Source organism: Cyprinus carpio, chromosome A24 (assembly GCF_018340385.1).
Source record: "Cyprinus carpio isolate SPL01 chromosome A24, ASM1834038v1, whole genome shotgun sequence".
In the NCBI taxonomy this organism is placed as follows: Eukaryota; Metazoa; Chordata; class Actinopteri; order Cypriniformes; family Cyprinidae; genus Cyprinus; species Cyprinus carpio.
In genome coordinates this window covers 6,664,052-6,681,706 of record NC_056595.1, presented here as the reverse complement: position 1 = coordinate 6,681,706, position 17,655 = coordinate 6,664,052, and the positions used below count along the sequence as shown (strand labels likewise).

General features: G+C 37.0%; 1 protein-coding gene across 1 annotated transcript in view; it reads left to right on the top strand.

The window, feature by feature from the left end:
* The window catches only part of dpp6a (dipeptidyl-peptidase 6a), a 177,181-nt gene that overhangs the window by 111,374 nt on the left and 48,152 nt on the right, over window positions 1-17,655 (top strand). The window contains exon 8 of the mRNA XM_042714127.1: window positions 13,776-13,896. Coding sequence (XP_042570061.1) covers window positions 13,776-13,896 — 121 coding nt within the window. The remainder of the gene's footprint in view (window positions 1-13,775; window positions 13,897-17,655) is intronic.

The window sequence follows — 17,655 nt, the reverse complement described above, 5'->3', positions numbered from 1 at the left end:
TATTATATATATATATATATATATATATATATATATATATATTTTTATATGATGAAGTCAAGTAGCTTCAAAAGAGATGAGCTTTCAGCTATCGCTTGAAAATGGTCAGGGATTCTGCATTCCGGATAGGGGTGAGAAAGTGATTTTGAGCCTCTCTGTGTTGGTATCATGAGGCGTCTCTCACTAGCGGATCTCAGACTTCTGGAGGGGATGACGATTCGTAGTAGTGAGTGGAAGTAGGTGGGTGCTGAGCCTGTGGCTGTTCTATATGCAAGCAACCGCAACCGATAGCCAGTGCAAGGAGATAAAGAGAGGCTCTTTTTGGGCTCATTGAAGGCCAGTTGTGCCGCTGCATTCTGAATCATTTGTGTTTTGATTGTGCTTGATGGAAGTCCAGTCCAGAAGAGCATTGCAGTAGTCCATTCTAGAAATGACAAGGGCCTGGACAAGAAGTTGTGCAGCATGCTCTGTTAGAAAGGGCCTGATCTTTCTGATGTTGTGCAATGCAAACCTGCAAAATTCGAGCAGTCTTTGCAATGTGGTCTTTGAAGGTCAGCTGGTCATCAAAGGTTATACCAAAACTTCTGACTGAAGTTGATGGGGTAATTATAGAAGAACCTAGCTGGATGGAGAAATCATACTGTAGTGTTGGAGTGGCAGGGAAGACAAGAAGCTCAGTCTTTGCCAGGTAGAGCTGTAGATGATATTTTTTCATCAATGCCAAGATGTTGCCAGGCAGCCTGAGATCTGTGCAGATCCATTGGATCATCTGGTTGAAATGAAAGAAATGAAGAGCTGTGTGTCATCAGCATAGCAATGGTAGGAGATGCCAGGTGCCTGTATGATGGGACCCAGTGATGTTGTGTATGTGAAGAAGAGGAGGGATCCAAGAACTGATCCCTAAGGAACCCCAGTGACAAGCTGATGTGCTTTGGATACTTCCCCTCCCCAAGCCACCCTGAAAAAAACTACCAGTGAGATTGGATTCAAACCAGCGAAGTGGAATCCCTGTGATGCCCAGTGATGAGAGGGCAGACAGGAGGAGCTGATGACTGACAGTGTCAAAAGCAGCAGATAGATCCAGCAGAATAAGAACTGATGATTTGGAATCAGCTTTTGCAATCCACAGGGCTTCCGTGACTGACAGTAGCGCAGTCTCAGTTGAATGGCCACTCCTGAAACCTAACTGGTTAGCGTCCAGTTTGTTGTTCTGTGAGAGAAACAATGATATCTGGTTGAAAACAACTCTTTTGAGGGTTTTCGCTATGAATGGAAGGAGAGAGACAGGTCTGTAGCTATCTGAAAGTGTAGTGTTTAATGTAGGTTTTTTTGATCAGTGGGGTTACCTGAGTCTGCTTGAATGCAGTGGGGAGGGTGCCTGTGAAGAGAGATGTGTTGATGATGTTTGTGAGAGCTGGTAAAAGTGTAGGGGAGATTGCTTGGAGGAGGTGTGAGGGGATTGGGTCTAGAAGGCATGTTATAGGGTGGCTGGAGAGGAGAAGTTTTGATACTTCTGGCTCAGTGAGGGGACAGAAGGAGAACCTGGGAGTTTTAGCGGTGGGTGTGGTTGGTTTGAAGTCCTGTGTGTGTTGGGTTGAGAATTGACTACTGATTGTTCTGGTTTTGTCTGTGAAGATTGTGTCAAAAACATCAGCTGTTATAGAAGTGGTGGGAGGTGGTGGAGGGGCACAGAGGAGAGAATTTAATGTTTTGAAGAGATTACGCATGTCTGGAGTGCTGTTGATCTTGTTGTGGAAGTATGAAGATTAGGCAGTATGGACTGAAAGAAAAGACTGATACATACTCAGGTCTGACGGATATTTTAATTTGCACCATTTTCTCTCTGCTGCCCTGAGTTTGGTCCGATGCTGACGAAGAACATCAGATAACCAGGGGTTAGAAGGGGCAGCCCGTGCTGGCCTGGAGGAGAGAGGACAAATTTCTAGACAAGATGTTAATGTAGAGCATAAAGTCTCAGTTGCTGCATTCACATCCAGAGATGAGAAATGGGTAGGTGAGGAAAGAGAGGAGGATACTACAGAGAAAAGATGGGAGGGGGAAAGGGAGCGTAGGTTTCCTCTAAAAGTAACCGGTATAGGGGTTGGTGGCGTAGTTTAAATGTAAAATGGTAGAGATTAAGTTGGTTTACCTGATTTGTCTGCATGCTTGTAGTGTAATAAAGTCAAGTCCTGATTTTGTGAGATTGAGAGCAAGTCATTTGAAAGAATGGAAGTGAATGGAAGTCTGTAGCAAAAGGCTTGTGCAGATGAATGTCGAAGTCGCCAAAGACTAAAAATGGACTGCCATCCTCCAGGAATGAGGACAGCAGCCCATCCAGCTCCTCTAGGAAGGTGGATAGAATTTGCCCAGGAGGGCGGTAAATTACCACAACCTGGAGTTTTATAGGAGCTGTTACAGTGATCACATGCGATTCAGATGAGTTATAATTGCATAGGAGAGAGTGGGTTGAGTATTTCCAATTGTTAGAAATGAACAGACCAGTGCCCCCGGACAGCCTGATGGGGTGAGTGAGAGAAAGAGAAATCGTTAGAGAGAGCAGCTGGGGTTGCTGAGTCTTCTGGATGAATCCGGGTCTCAGTTATGCCCAAGATGCTGAGTGTGGAGTTTAAAGATAAAGCAGTAATAAAGTCTGCTTTGTTGACAGCTGACTGACAATTCCAGAGACCCACAGAGAAAGAAAGAGGTGCAGAAGAGGATGTAGAGATAGGATACAGATTAGCAACATTGCGTTGCCGTCTGCGTGTGACGTAAAAGAGATGACAAAAGACAACCAGAAAGTTTTGGAAACACAAAAAAGAGGTGGAAAAGAGAGGACAGAAAAGGAGAGTGTGTACAGGGAAGATAAAAAATATACTTAAGTGCCTTGCCAGATTTATTGCTTGGTGAAGTTGTGCAGATAAAGTCGCAGGTCTTTACACTCACTGGTCTTCACACAAGGAGGGCTGAACGCTTCCGCTAATGCTTCCGCTGATGCTTCCGCTGAACGCTTCCGCTGATGCTCCTCATCAGCACACAGACATCAGATAAATCCACAGTCTAAGACACTAAAGTGAAAACAGCCTATAGCCAGGCAATTCCTCAAATCTAAACTATACTTCGCACTTAAATGCAGGAAGGGCGCAATGCAAATTACACAGGCTCCTTCTTAGCTGAGGGCAATTATTATAATTACCAGTAAGTACAATCAAAAATACAAACACCAACGAAAATGCAAAGTATAAATAGTCAAAAAACGAAATATTAATTCCTAGCAGCAAGTAATAATTCAAACAGCAGATCTATAAACAAGTATTACGCAAAACACTCACGCGCAGCGGTCCATCTCTTCTGTTGACTAATCGCTTGTCCCAGTTAATGACAGTGACCAAGCAGTTTAAATAGTCTACAGTTGCTGTGGCCACCTTCTAATTATCGAAATCGAAATCGCACTTTTATAGTCAATATCTGAAAGCCATTTCTCTCCCTTTGACGGGGGAACATTTCATGGGGGAAATGGAAATGTATTTGAATTACAGATGTATATAGAGATTGCTTGCTTTTATTATATTCACACCGTGTCCCTGTTATTGTTTTTAAAGTTACCTTGAGACTTTTACACTCGCATATAGCTCCACTTTAGTTTAGAGTTTGTGTATTTCTAGCTGTCATTATATTCATGTTTCAGCTGTATGAATGAACAGTGGTTGTTTATCTACACCTAGCCCCTAAAATATAACTATATATCCAACTCGCCATTGAAATTTAGCCATATATCTTAGTCCTGTCCCAGTTGCAGAGCTGCTATTGGGATAATTGAAATCAATGAGTGTTTTTCATCTCACCTTAAATAATTAAACCGTCAAAATTGTCAGATTTATTTTTAGATAAATTAGATAAAAGTCTTAAATGCCATTTGAAGCATGCTTCTTTTGAGGGGTTGTTGTTAAATGGTTCTTGTGAAAAGTAGTACACATTAGCATGTTTTTAAAAAGTGAAAGTGAAAGTGATGTGACATACAGCCAAGTAACCCATCCTATGTGCACACACACAGCAGTGAACACACACACACCGTGAACACACACCCTGAGCAGAGGGCAGCCATTTATGCTGCGGCGCTTGGGGAGCAGTTGGGGGTTCGGTGCCTTGCTCAAGGGCACCTCAGTCGTGGTATCGAGGGTGGAGAAAGAGCGCTGTACATTCACTCCCCCACCTACAATCCCTGCCGACCTTTTGATTACGTGTCTGAATCTCTAATCATTAGGCCACAACTTCCCCCTGCATGATTTCCATAAAAGAATTCTTAGTATGGAAATAATATACTTTAAAAGAATATACTTAAGTGCAAACTGAATGTAATGTTTTTAGACACTTAACTGCATTTAAATTGAATTTTTATTATACTTTAAATGTATATTAAATGCAAGTTTACATTTTAGAGTTTTTTGACCCAAATAAGTAGGACTTAAATACATATTTATATGTAATTTCATAATTACATTCCTTGTCTTTGAAATATTATTAAAATGAACTGCAGAATGTTCTGACAACAATTTATGGTAAACTAAAATGTACTTAAATGTAATTTATATTTAAACTTGAATGTCATGTGTTTAATTACATTTATAATTGCACATTTGTAATGATAAATTTGCAATTTAATACATTTAAAATATATTAACTTTAAATGTAATATTTAATAACACCCTACTGTTAAACGTATAATCAAGTATTTCACATGTCAGTAATAAATAGTATTATAAGGAAATAAATAGTAAATAGTAATAAAAGGAAAAATAATAAATAATTAATAGTAATATAAGGAAAAATAAGTGTACCACTAAAGCACAACAAAGATTTTTTAAGCGTAATGATTTAAAATGTACTTAACAGTAAACCCTTTAAATTAACATTATTACAAAGTGCGCTTAAAAGAAGTCCTGAAATGTATAATTTAGTATATGATCTGCAAGTAGAGTTTATAAGTAAACATTCAGTACAATTAAGCAAACTTATTTTTACACAAGGGTCAATCAGTCAGTTAATCAGTCTTGTCTTTCATTAGTTGTGCAAGTTTTAAAACTTAAAATGCCTTAAATTTCATTCCCTTATGCAGAAAACTGTTTTGTTTTGTTTACTGTTCCTCAGCCATGCCTGAATAAATCAGTGTGTGTCATCCAGTGCGCTGTGAAGTGGTTGTGGTGTGTTTAGGAGAGATTACAATTTAATGCTTCTCCTGAGTCAGTCCACTGTCAATAGTCTTTCTGATATGTTATCTACACACCTCACATTCAGTGCAGTGCATGAGCTCCAAGTAAAACATCACATAAAAACAGCATCAAGATGTTCATAATGAAATTGGACCACAAGGACTTTGTGTTTCCCTTGATTTGAGAGGGGTTAGCTTGCAACAGTATATATTTTCACAATCAGGAAGAAAAAATGGATTCATAACATTTAAAATTTTATAGGACATAGACCCAGTTCTACAGCCAACGTTGGGTTTACAAGCTGATGTCTGTGGAATATATTCAGGAGTATTGACCAGCAGCTGGTCTACTCCAGCCATCTTCTCTTTTTGAAATATATTTATTGAGATGTTAATCGTAAATATCTGTCTAGAAGCCATTAAAAAGTCTGCATGTTAACAATTATCATTAATGGAAGTCAGATTACTTCATGAATCCTATATAAAACCCTTTTATTAGGGTTATAAGTATTGTGGAACTGCCTCTCAAATCTCAGTAACACTTTCTTTGCCGTGTAAGCGATTCATAATTAAAACCACTGAAATAAACAAAACAATTAAAGGGATGGTTCACCCTAAAAAAAAATTTCTGGTACATAATACAATAACATACAAACCCTAAAATAATCAAAAATATTCATGAATTTCTTTCTTCTGTTGGACACAAAACAAACAGTTGCTGGTATATAATACACTACCAGTCAAATTTTAGAATAATCAAATATAGTCAATATAATATTTATATTTTAATATATATATATATATATATATATATATAAATATATATAATATATATATATATATAATATATATATATATATATATATATATATATATATATATAAATAATTGTATATCATCAGAAATATATATATTACACATTTTTTTTTTTTTTTTGGTGATATTTTCAGAATTCTATTATCAAAAGAAAATTCAAAAGAAAACCAAATATAAACATTTAAAAAAAAAAACATTACAAATATTATTAGTAGCTTATCAGAATTCTATTTTTGTAACTGATTACGGAACTTAAATAAGGTAGCCAGGGCAGAGGCTGTAGTATTTGGGGTAATATGCTCAGATTATCTTGACCTGGTAAAGACTCTAGACGCTGCATTTTTGGACTACCCTGTAGCCTTGTTTATTGAGGATGCAGGACAAACCCACCTAGCAGTTTGCATTTACAATAGTTCCAGTCTAGAGGTCATGAATGCATGAACTAGCTTTTCTGCCATCAGAAAAAAGGCTAACATGTGTTTCGTAGCTTGGCAATGTTTTTCTAAGCTGGAAGAATGCGTTTTTGTAACATGGGAAATTGGATTTTCAAAAGGACAAAGTGACTGTCTACTATAACACCCAGATTTTTACAGTAGAGGAGACGTAACAGTTACATCCGTTCTAGTTGCAAATTGTAACACTCTACAAGAGTTCTGTGTAATGTTTTTCTGGTCCAATAAGTAATATCTTCGTCTTATCTGAATTTAATAGTGAGAAAAATTGATTGGTCATCAAGATCTTTTTTACATTTTTAAACAACACTCTGTGTTAGCTTAGATAATTTAGAAAAGTTCACCTGGGGGAGTCTTGTCGAGATATATGAGTTGAGTCTCATCAGCATAACAGTGGAAACTAATCCGGATTGTATAATGATATTACCAAGGGGAATACACTGTATATGAAAAGTAGCCGAGGACCTAGGAGCAGAGCATTGTGGACACTCCATTATTTTACTGGTGATGATAATGAGATGACCCCTATTTAGATAAAACAAAGTGCGTCGCGACTCGGGGACAGGTAGGATCTAAACCATGTCTTAAAGCCTGCCCTGGATACCTGTCTAGTTTGTGTAAATCTATATATTGGGTATGTCGTGATCTGTGTGTGTCGAACGCAGCAAATAAGATCAAGTTAAAACTAGCAATGAGATGCAGCCTTGGTCTGAGCAAGACAAGAAAGCAAGTCATTTGTAATTTTAACAAGTGCAGTTTCTGTGCTATGATGGGGCCCTGAAATTCTTAATAGAGATAATTTTTTTTGCAGGATAGGAGCACAATTGAGCAGACACAAACTTTTTCTAAAATTTTTAGGACATAAATGGAAAGGATTTGAAATGGGTCTGTAATTTGCAGCAGTTCAATAGGATCTAGTTGTGGTTTCTATATAGAGGCTTAATAACCGCCAGGCTTGAATGGTTTTGGATGTGACATAAAGATACACGACGGAGTTAATAATATGGAGAAGCGCGTTTTTCTGCTACAGGTAAACAACTCTTTTCACAGTAAGTTAGTGGGGTACAGGATCTACTAAAAATGTTGATGGTTTAGATTGCAGTGATTAAGTTTATTTAGCCTCTTCCTGTTCCTATAGTTGTAAAGCCACTGCAGTTGATCTTGGGTTCGTAGAGAACACCTAAAAGTATTAGACGCTGTAGACGCGTAGAATCTACCATTTGTTATGTATTTCTGATGTTATCTATTTTAAGCAAGTGAAGAAATTCATAAAAAGTCATTACTACAAATTAACTGTGAGGGAATATTTAGATCGTGTGGCGTCTGGTTTATTTGTTAATCTAGCCACTGTGCTAAATAAAAACAACCGTGGATTGTTTGGTGTTTTTCTATGGAGTTTGTGTCGAGTATGCTCGGCCCTGGCCAGTTTTTTAGAGCCTGTCTATAGATGGACATTACTGTTTTCCAAGCAATTCTTAAAAACTTCCAAGTAGTTTTTCTCCATTTGCGCTCAAGAGGGCTACGAGTTTCGTTCTTGAGAGAGTGGGTATTCTGTTGTACCATTGGCACACGTACGTTTTTTCTATAACCTTTTTCAATTTGATGGGGGAACAGCTTCTAATGTATTAGAGAAGCATATGCCCATATTTGCCAGTAATTTTTGTCTAGTTCATGTGTATTTATGGGTCACACAGAGCAGTTGAGAATAAATCAGGCAGGTTATTTTGCGGAATGCGTGCTTTGAGTGGCTGGAACAATAGTTCTGCTCCGGAGCACGAATAACGCGAGAAGCTAATGATATTGTTATTATTATTAATACGCAGAATGCACGATACAAGGAAACTGGTCAGTAAAACATCATCACTTTGAGGTACAGATCTCTATGTTCAGTAATATCGAGTCCATGCGATATAAATCAATGTTCTAGCGTATGGATTAAAACGATGACGTGGGCCCGCGGTGACGGGTGAACATTTTTGCTTGAACTCCAAAAACCGTTTAATAAAGTTAGTAGTCAACGCAAGTCCTAATGCATCATTGTATTATCAATATGAATTGTTAAAATCTCCGAAAATTAGCGCTTTATCAGTCCCCCCCAGGTAAACAAAAAGGTTCTCTGAGAGGAAATCTCCAAAATTCTTTTAGGAACTCTGTATACGGCCCTGGTGGTCTATACACAGTAGCCAGGAGAAAAGAATTACCGATTAGATTTTCTTTGTCACTATCCTGACAGTGTACATTAAGCATAAGTTATTTCAAACGATTTAAACCAGTATCCGGTTTTCTGGGTAAATCCACTGAGCATATAATAATAATATTGTTGACAAACCCTCCCCACGACTAAGTCTGACAGGGCTCATGTTGGTATAACAGTAGTTTGATGGGGAGTAGGACTCATTTAGGAACCAAATAATCATTTGGTATAGCCAGGTTTCAGTCAAGCAGGAGTACATCAAAACTATTATCGGTGATCATTTCAATTCACAAATAAATGGCTTGGTGTGTGAGTGATCTAATGTTATGAGCCCCAACTTTAAAAATTGTTTTTGGTTCATTTTATTTTACGTTTTCTGGTTAATTCCCGAAAGATTTTGTGCTAGATCCTACATTAAAATGTATTTTTGATTCATATTCGGGGAAACAGACACAGTTCTTAAAAGTTACCATTAAATACATTAATGACTTAATAGTAATACTGCAATAACAGAAGCAATGGGGTGGAAATACAATACTGCAATAACAGACATTCCTATCTGGGAATTTTTTTTTCCTCAGAGGACTGCCGGGTTAGCCGAAAAACACTGGGCAATTTGCTCTTTAATTTTTACAGAGGTTGTGCGAGCAAAACACTGACATGTTTGATTCAGATAGGATTGATATTACAAAGTATGTAAGACAAACTTACCTGACCCCTTTAGGGAAAACTAATCCTGTTTGAAAAGAGGAAGATGCACAACAAAAAAGTCGCTAAAATAGATAGATCTATGAGCGTTTGTTCAGATCATTAATAATTTATTCAGATTTTTCAGCAATTTTAGTTTGGTTTAATTTGGCTAACATATATTGAATTATTGTTGTAAATATTTTAAACTTTAAACTGAATGTTTTCATTTTAAGGAAGGTTTTCATTTTAAAAGTCCTGTCATCTTCCCACAGGATCTTTTTTTCTGTGTTCTTAAGCATAGACTGTGTTCCTTTTCATTTCTGAGTGCAGAGGTTATTTTTAAAGTTGGTGCTATGGAAGTTGTTTTATTAATGAAGCCACCAGCTGACTCCTCTGTATGTTTTATGATTATGGTTTGGATACTGACACTCATTTCAGCAAATAAATGACAGTTTTGTGTAAAGGCCTGAGTTAAATGAAAAGATGTCTTTGAATCCGCATGAGCTCTCTGTCAAACTGTCCTTGATGTGCTAAGAAAACATACATTAACTGACAGAACTGACAACCTTCCCAGTCCAAAATACTGTAGATAAAGAAATACCATTTATTGAGACTAAAATGCAGAAAAATGACTAAAAAAACTTGCTGACAGATATAAAATTAAATTTGACTTGCCAAGTCAAGGTGAAAACAAGGTAAACATGATTAATCCTAATAAGCAGATTTTAAATGTGTACAGGTTCACCAAACCTGGTGCTATTTCTGTGTAGCAGTTGCTGCCCTGTAGATGCTTGTGAAGAATCTTGGTGTTATAATCAACAGGATGATATTAATAAAAATAAAAATAAAAATAATAATAAGATAACTCATTATTTCAATCTGATTTCAACTGAATCACCCAAAATTGAAAATGTACAGGTTATGCCAGATGTAGTTTGTTCTTCATCAGAACAGATTTGGAGAAATTCAGCATTACATCACCATTACATCACTTGTTCACCAGTGGATCCTCTGCAGTGAATGGGTGCCGTCAGAATGACAGCTGATAAAAACATCACAGCAATCCACAAGTCATCCACACGACTACGTTTTTAATAAATAAACTCATTATTAAGCCATTTTTAAACTTCAAACGAGTCCTATATCCATGAAATGTATTTCTCCAATGAAAAATTCATCTCTTCTGAATCAGGAGAGAAGTATGCACAGATCAAGTACTGCTTGTAAGTGAAAACAGTACAAATCATTTTAAACAAATATACTGGTGGATTTTGAGAGGACAACAGGGGGTGGACCTTTTCTCTCAGAAATAAAGGTATAAAAGCTGTCACTGGAGCAGTACCTTTTACTCTTTTGTAATTAAAGATTCAACATTAGTAGCTTAAGATACATATTATTACCTAAAGTGTACAGTACATATTAGTATCTACAAAGTTCACAAGTGTACGTTTTGAAAAGGTACCACCCCAGTGACAGCTTTTGTACTTTTATTTCTAAAAAAAAGTGAACAAACACGCTTTTGCTTCACACTGGAATTCATGTGGATTACTTGTGGATTATTGTGATGTTTTTATCAGCTGTTTGGACTTGGCACTATAAGGTTATTTAGTTCAAAATGGAAATGTATATAAATAATCACAATTAATTATGATTAATTACAATTATTTATATGAGCTGCCAGAATTAAATTGCCATCAATTAATCTGTTCGTCCTGTGAACATTTAGCGTAATTTGATTTCAACTCTAAGAAAGGATATTTGTGTGGCCACAGAAAATACTTTCATACAGTATTAATGCATCAGAGCATGTAGCGAGGATCAAAATCGTAAGGGACATTAATTTGCAAGGCAGAATCAGAAACTCATGTAATTTGTGCATAAGAGTTTTATTAACCAAACACTAACACAAACCAGTTTAACAAACAAACAAACAAACAAACAAACAATCACTCATACAAGGGAAAGGGCAAATGAGATTTGATGGATGATACCATCAGGAAAACCAGAGAATGAAGCTATGAAAAGAGTCAGTTAACCACCTGAGTAAAACCATCAGCGCCGTATGACGTGGTCTATAGCTTATACTAAACCTCTGTTTCATTTAGTTAACCCTTAAAGACCTAGAACATTTTTGGGGTGCCTGACACACCTGCACTTTTCTTTGTTTTTCAGACCTATTCTAGAAGTCAGCATCATGTACCATATATCATTATAAACAGGAGAACTAAGTTTATGTCTAACTAATTTAAAGTCCCAATTTTCCTTTTGTTTTCTCTAAGAATGAATGAAATTACAGAATTTTAAGAAAAACGCAAGCAACATGTGGGTGTTTTTTACTGTGTTCTCAAACAGAAACTCCTAAAGTTTGAATATTTTTCTTTAGAAAGCTGTATCTGGGTGTTTTTCACTTCCAAATAAAATTTTGTTTACATATAACATTCCCCAAGCAAGTTATAGCCATTTATAACAATATTGTTATCAGAGCTTTTAAGTGAAAAATAGGCATATTTCGTTTACTAACAATAGAGATTGTGTCCAAAAACATTTAGGGAGTAAAGAAAATGGAAAGAGCCTTATATAATAAAAAAAAAAAAAAATTCTGAGAAATATTTTTTCAATCTGAGTATGAACAATAAACACAAACCGTGCAGCAAGCAGTAAAAACAATTGCACAAATTGTCTTCTGCAACAATACAAAGAAATATTCAGAGTGCAACAGAAAAAAGAGTGCAAATTATCTAGAATTATTTACTTACGTAATATACATAATATAATTGATATTTTGTATTTTGCATCTGGCTGCATCAGAATAGATTTTACCGGGACGTCACCTAGCGATGCAAAGACATAAATTCCAGTGCTTTATCAGATATGTATCACTGTTTCATCCTTGTTTTTTTTTTTGTTTTTTTTGTCAAAGTACTCTGTTGTGTGTTTTTCTGTGCTTTTTTAGAGAGTTTTCTCATGCAAATGTTTTATTTTGTGTTTCTTTTCATACATGCATGACAGACTTTACTTTCACTTTGCGTTCGTTCATATTTCCAAAGAAATATGTTAAATAGTGGTTCAGAAGTCCAAAACCTATGTTAATTGGTTGAATATGGGACAGTTTGAACCAATCTGGGCATGGGGGTGGGACTAAGCGTCAACAATCATTTCTGTTTGGCTCAGAGGAACAAAATGCATTGGTTTCTTCTGATGAATCAATGTTGTTAAAATGTGATGACATAATCACGTACACTTCGGAGCCTCTGAATATCCAAATGAGAGAAATAGGATATCTCCGAGGATAATCTCTGCTTTACGGCAGTTTTAAAGCATTCAGATAGGATTAGTGGTTCAAAAGTTATTAAACATTTAATAACAACAGTTATTTTTAGCCGTGGGCAGCTGTCTCAGTCTTTGAGGGTTAAATGTACAATACTTGCATGGCCTTGGCCTGGAATGAGCGTCTGGATGCAAAGTCTTGATGGTTTGGATGTTTGGTGGTGTAGGAGTTGCAATCACGTTCTTCCGGTTTTGAAGTGTGATGAATTCCAAAGATGTCCTTACTCAATGGTGATTGGGAGTTTCTTCCCAGTGGAAAATGAAAAAGAGCTAAGAGAGACATCAGCTGAGATCCTAGGATCTTTGGTGAATGGAAAGTCAAGGCACGAGGCCTGGCACAAACTAAGGGTGTCCTTAGAAGCGTTCTAGCTCACATCCTCATCTTCTCAGAATCTAACAGAACTGCAAACTGGGTGAGCTAAGTGTTGGAGCTTTATCTTCTATCGAGGACACACCTCTGGGATTTGATTGAGCCAATGAGAAAAAGATGTTTTGCAGATGAAATTATATTACACTTGGTCTCTAGCAAGATGTTTTGCATATGAAATTAGATTGGATGTTCAAGAGAAGAATCTTCAAGATTCTTATAATGCTAATGTGTTGCATAGGTATCAACATATAATATACACTCTCATTTAGATCATGAAAATACGATAATTTCTCCAAATCTTTTTTGATGAAGGAACACTTGGTTCGATGGTCTGAGAGTGAGTACATTTTTAATCTAATTTGAATTTTTGGGATGAACAGTTGCTTTAACAACTATATGTGACACAACAAAAATCGCAGTATGTGTGTAAGCAAGCCAAAGAACTGTCATACCTGCAATGGGGCACTTATTAAAGGCACAGCAGCAAAAAAAAACCTGAATGTTTCTAAGGGTCAGAGAGAGGGTGAAAACAAAAACAACTTACTAATATTATAAATGGACCTCAGAGTGGAAAAATGTAATAATAAAAACTGTATGATATGAACCCTTTAAAGTTCTCCATACACACTGTAAATGTCATCACCAGTAAACCCCTCCTGACCTATCCATCAAATTTTGATTGCAATGTGTTTGTGTTTGTGTTTCTGTCCATTTCTCTAGATTTTTATATTTGAGAATAACATCTACTATCGGGCCACTGTGGAGAACAGATCCATCCGCCTTGTTTCCACCGGGAAGGAGGGTGTGATATTCAACGGCCTGAGCGACTGGCTTTATGAAGGTATAAAAGATTTGGATACAAACATGGACATTTGTTTTCTATGCCTTGCAAAGCTGCAGTAAATGAGGTCTTGTCAGGACAAGTACTGGCCAGAAAAATCTTTATTATTCTGACCTGAGAAGAACTAAGGTGAACGTTCAATAAATCTAAAGCAAATATGCATCTTTAAAGGGGTCATATGATGCAATTTCAAGTTTTCCTTTCTCTTTGGAGTGTTACAAGCTCTTGGTGCATAAAGAAGATCTGTAAAGTTGCAAAGACTAAAGTCTTAAACCCAAAGAGATATTCTTTATAAAATTTAAGACTCATCCATGCCCTCCTAAAACACCTCGTTTAAACACGCCCCCACATGTCTACATCACAATGCGGGAAGATTTGTATAACGCTACCCAAATTTTCATGGAAAGAAAGGCGGCGTAACGTTTATTCTCGCTGTTGCCGCCGGTGCCATGTCGTGGAGACGCTGTTTCGTTGTGAAAGCGAAAATACTTTGTTTGGCCTTCCAAAAGAGGACACAACTAGAAATCAGTGGTTAAGTTGTATTTACAACACTGTTCCAGAACAGTTCAAACCAAATATTCGAGTGTGTGCTGCACATTTTATGGAGGACTGTTTCCTGATCCTGAGAGAGAAGACTACTCTGACTCACAGTCTGTAAGTTTGTTTACATAATGTAAAGAATTTGCCACTGATGATTCAATGTGAGTTTTGAGCAGTTTCAGATGTTTGTTCTATTAGAACGTAAGTGCCCTGCAAAGTGTACATAACAGGATATTCCGCCATGATTCCAGTTCGAAGCGAACGTATATGTTCCATTCAAAGTGCATTGAAGTATGCAAGATGTTAATTTAAATTGTATTTATTTACAGACATATATGATGTCACACTTGTCCGTGTGTGAAGACGTTGCACAGAGCAAATCCGTGAATGAATGTTCCAAAGTGAGGAAAACTTCAACAGATTTCCCCTGCTCAGGGAGTAGGGAGCAATGAACACCGTGTAGGGACCATGTCAATGGGAACACAGTTCATGCATGAAGCTCACTTCTAGCGAGCTGATTATCCGAGTCAGGTGTGTTAACAAAGAGAGACGTGCAAAATATGCAGAGCTGGGGGGCACGGGGCATAACATTTCCATCACACGCTTGAGGCATTCAGCCAATAACAATGAACTGGATAGCTGGCCAATCAGAGCACACCTCGCTTTTCAGACCAATGAGCTTTGTAAAAAAGGACAAATTTCAGAAAGGCGGGGCATAGAGGAGAAACAATAATATACAGTTTGTGGAAAATAATGTGTTTTTTTTTTTAACCTTAAACTGCATAAACACATTTCATTACACCAAAAACACAAAAAAATGTTCTTTTTAGCAACATCATATGACCTCTTTAAAGATTATGTACTGTGATCTGCATGAAACAAGTTGTATCTAACTGTAAAGATAGTCCACTGAAGGCAAGCGTAGTGAGAACCCAAGTGCAGTTTATTTACAGAGTGATCCAAAACATCCAAACATAATCCAAACAAGAAACAAAGACTTGACTCAACTTAACTTAACTTAACTTAACTTAACTTGAACAGACTTGACTTGACGAGGCATGAATCAGACTTGACAGTAACAGACTAGACTCACCAACAGCAGGTTACAACAATAATACACAACAAGGAATAATGGCAAAAACATGACTACTTATAACAAACAATACAGGTCACATGACAAGAACCGACCAATGGGGAACAAGACACATGACTAAGACAACCAATCAGAACATGACACAATGAACAAGAGGAACCAATAGCATAAAGACAAGAAGGCAAGGGAAGCATGACACTAACAGCATGAAACAAACTACAAAGTAAAAGACATGAAAACAATGAACAACAAACAAAACCCAAAACAGACCTTACATATTCCCACATTACACTAATTTAGAAGAGGCAGATTTTTTTGATTGTGGTAGATTCTGTCAAAGAATCAAAGAAAGAAAAATCAATATCCCAGCATCTTCCAGAATGCACCACTGCTTTTAACAAACCATAGTGGTTGTGGATTTTCATGGTTGTGCTGTGAGTCTCCCATTTAAACTGTAATCTGGGCTCATATTGCGGGAGAGTGACCCTTGCCATGAGTTTATGAGGCGTCGAAGGTCTCAGAATGGACACTTATTATTTATTGAAGCAGATGAATGTATTAAAGAGTGCAGAGACTCATCCCGACCTATTTCTGATGCTCCTGATCTCAGTCTCTCTGCTTCGGTCTTTACCACATACAAATTAATTGTAAAACCAGCCAATAATCACACAGCTGTCATAATTTATGAATATTTGTTACTTGGAAACCCTAAACAGACTACAGGGTGACCTCCATCATGCAAACCCTAAACAGACTACAGGGTGAACTCCATCATGCTGATGTCATTCTTTGACATTTGACAAATATACAACACATCTGAGCCCATTGCACACAGTAATGTTTTATCTAGTTAAAGGGTTAGTTCAGCCAAAAATGAAAATTATGTCATTAATGACTCACCCTCATGTCGTTCCAAACCCGTAAGACCTCCGTTCATCTTCGGAACACAGTTTAAGATATTTTAGATTTAGTCCAAGAGCTTTCAGTCCCTCCATTGAGAATGTATGTACGGTATACTGTCCATGTCCAGAAAGGTAATAAAAACATCTTCAAAGTAGTCCATGTGACATCAGAGGGTCCATTAGAATTTATTGAAGCATAGAAAATACATTTTGCTCCAAAAATAACAAAAATTATGACTTTATTCAGGATTGTCTTCTCTTCCGGGTCTGTTGTGAACGCGACTGCTGGGACTGTTGACGTGCGACACTGCTGACGTGTTCTCTGGTGTGCCCAATAACAAAGAAAACAAGTCAGCAGCGTTGTACATCAGCGGCGTCACTGCAGTGTTGTGAACGCGCTCGCAACAGACCCGGAAGAGAAGAAAATGCTGAATAAAGTCATAATTTTTGTTAATTTTGGAGCAAAATGTATTTTCGATGCTTCAATAAATTCTAACGGACCCTCTGATGTCACGTGGACTACGTTGAAGATGCTTTTATTACCTTTCTGGACATGGACAGTATACCGTACATACATTTTCAATGGAGGGACAGAAAGCTCTCTGACTAAATCTAAAATATCTTGGAACTGTGTTCCGAAGATGAACGGAGGTCTTACGGGTTTGGAACGACATGAGGGTGAGTCATTAATGACATAATTTTCATTTTTGGCTGAACTAACCCTTTAAGTTGCTCATTATATCCAAGTACTCAGAATCCAATTTATGAAAACTTGAAAATAATTAGTAACATTTACGAGATTTCTCTGAGGCAAGAAATTTGCAAGATATTTTCAAGTAAAGCTAATAAATTGAAATTTGCAGGACACAAATGTACATTCAATACAATTAAGCACAGTTCTTTTTCACAAGATATTAACATTCACATTTTATACATTATTTATTTCTGATAAAAATTTACATTTCCATTTCTTCTTTCCACTTCTTCGTTCTGGCTGATGATAATATATGAACACATTAATTCATAGCGAGTTCTTGCTGACATGCTATTGCATTTTTGGCCATGAACAAGTGTTTAATGCTAGTACTAAAGTGATATCACACCAATCTCGCCGTGAGACAGGACAACACTCTGCCAAATTAAGGGGAAAAAGCACTCTACACTTCAAGGGACTGTAATACAGTAACTTCCTATCTTGATTCTGGACTTATGATTTTAATAAGT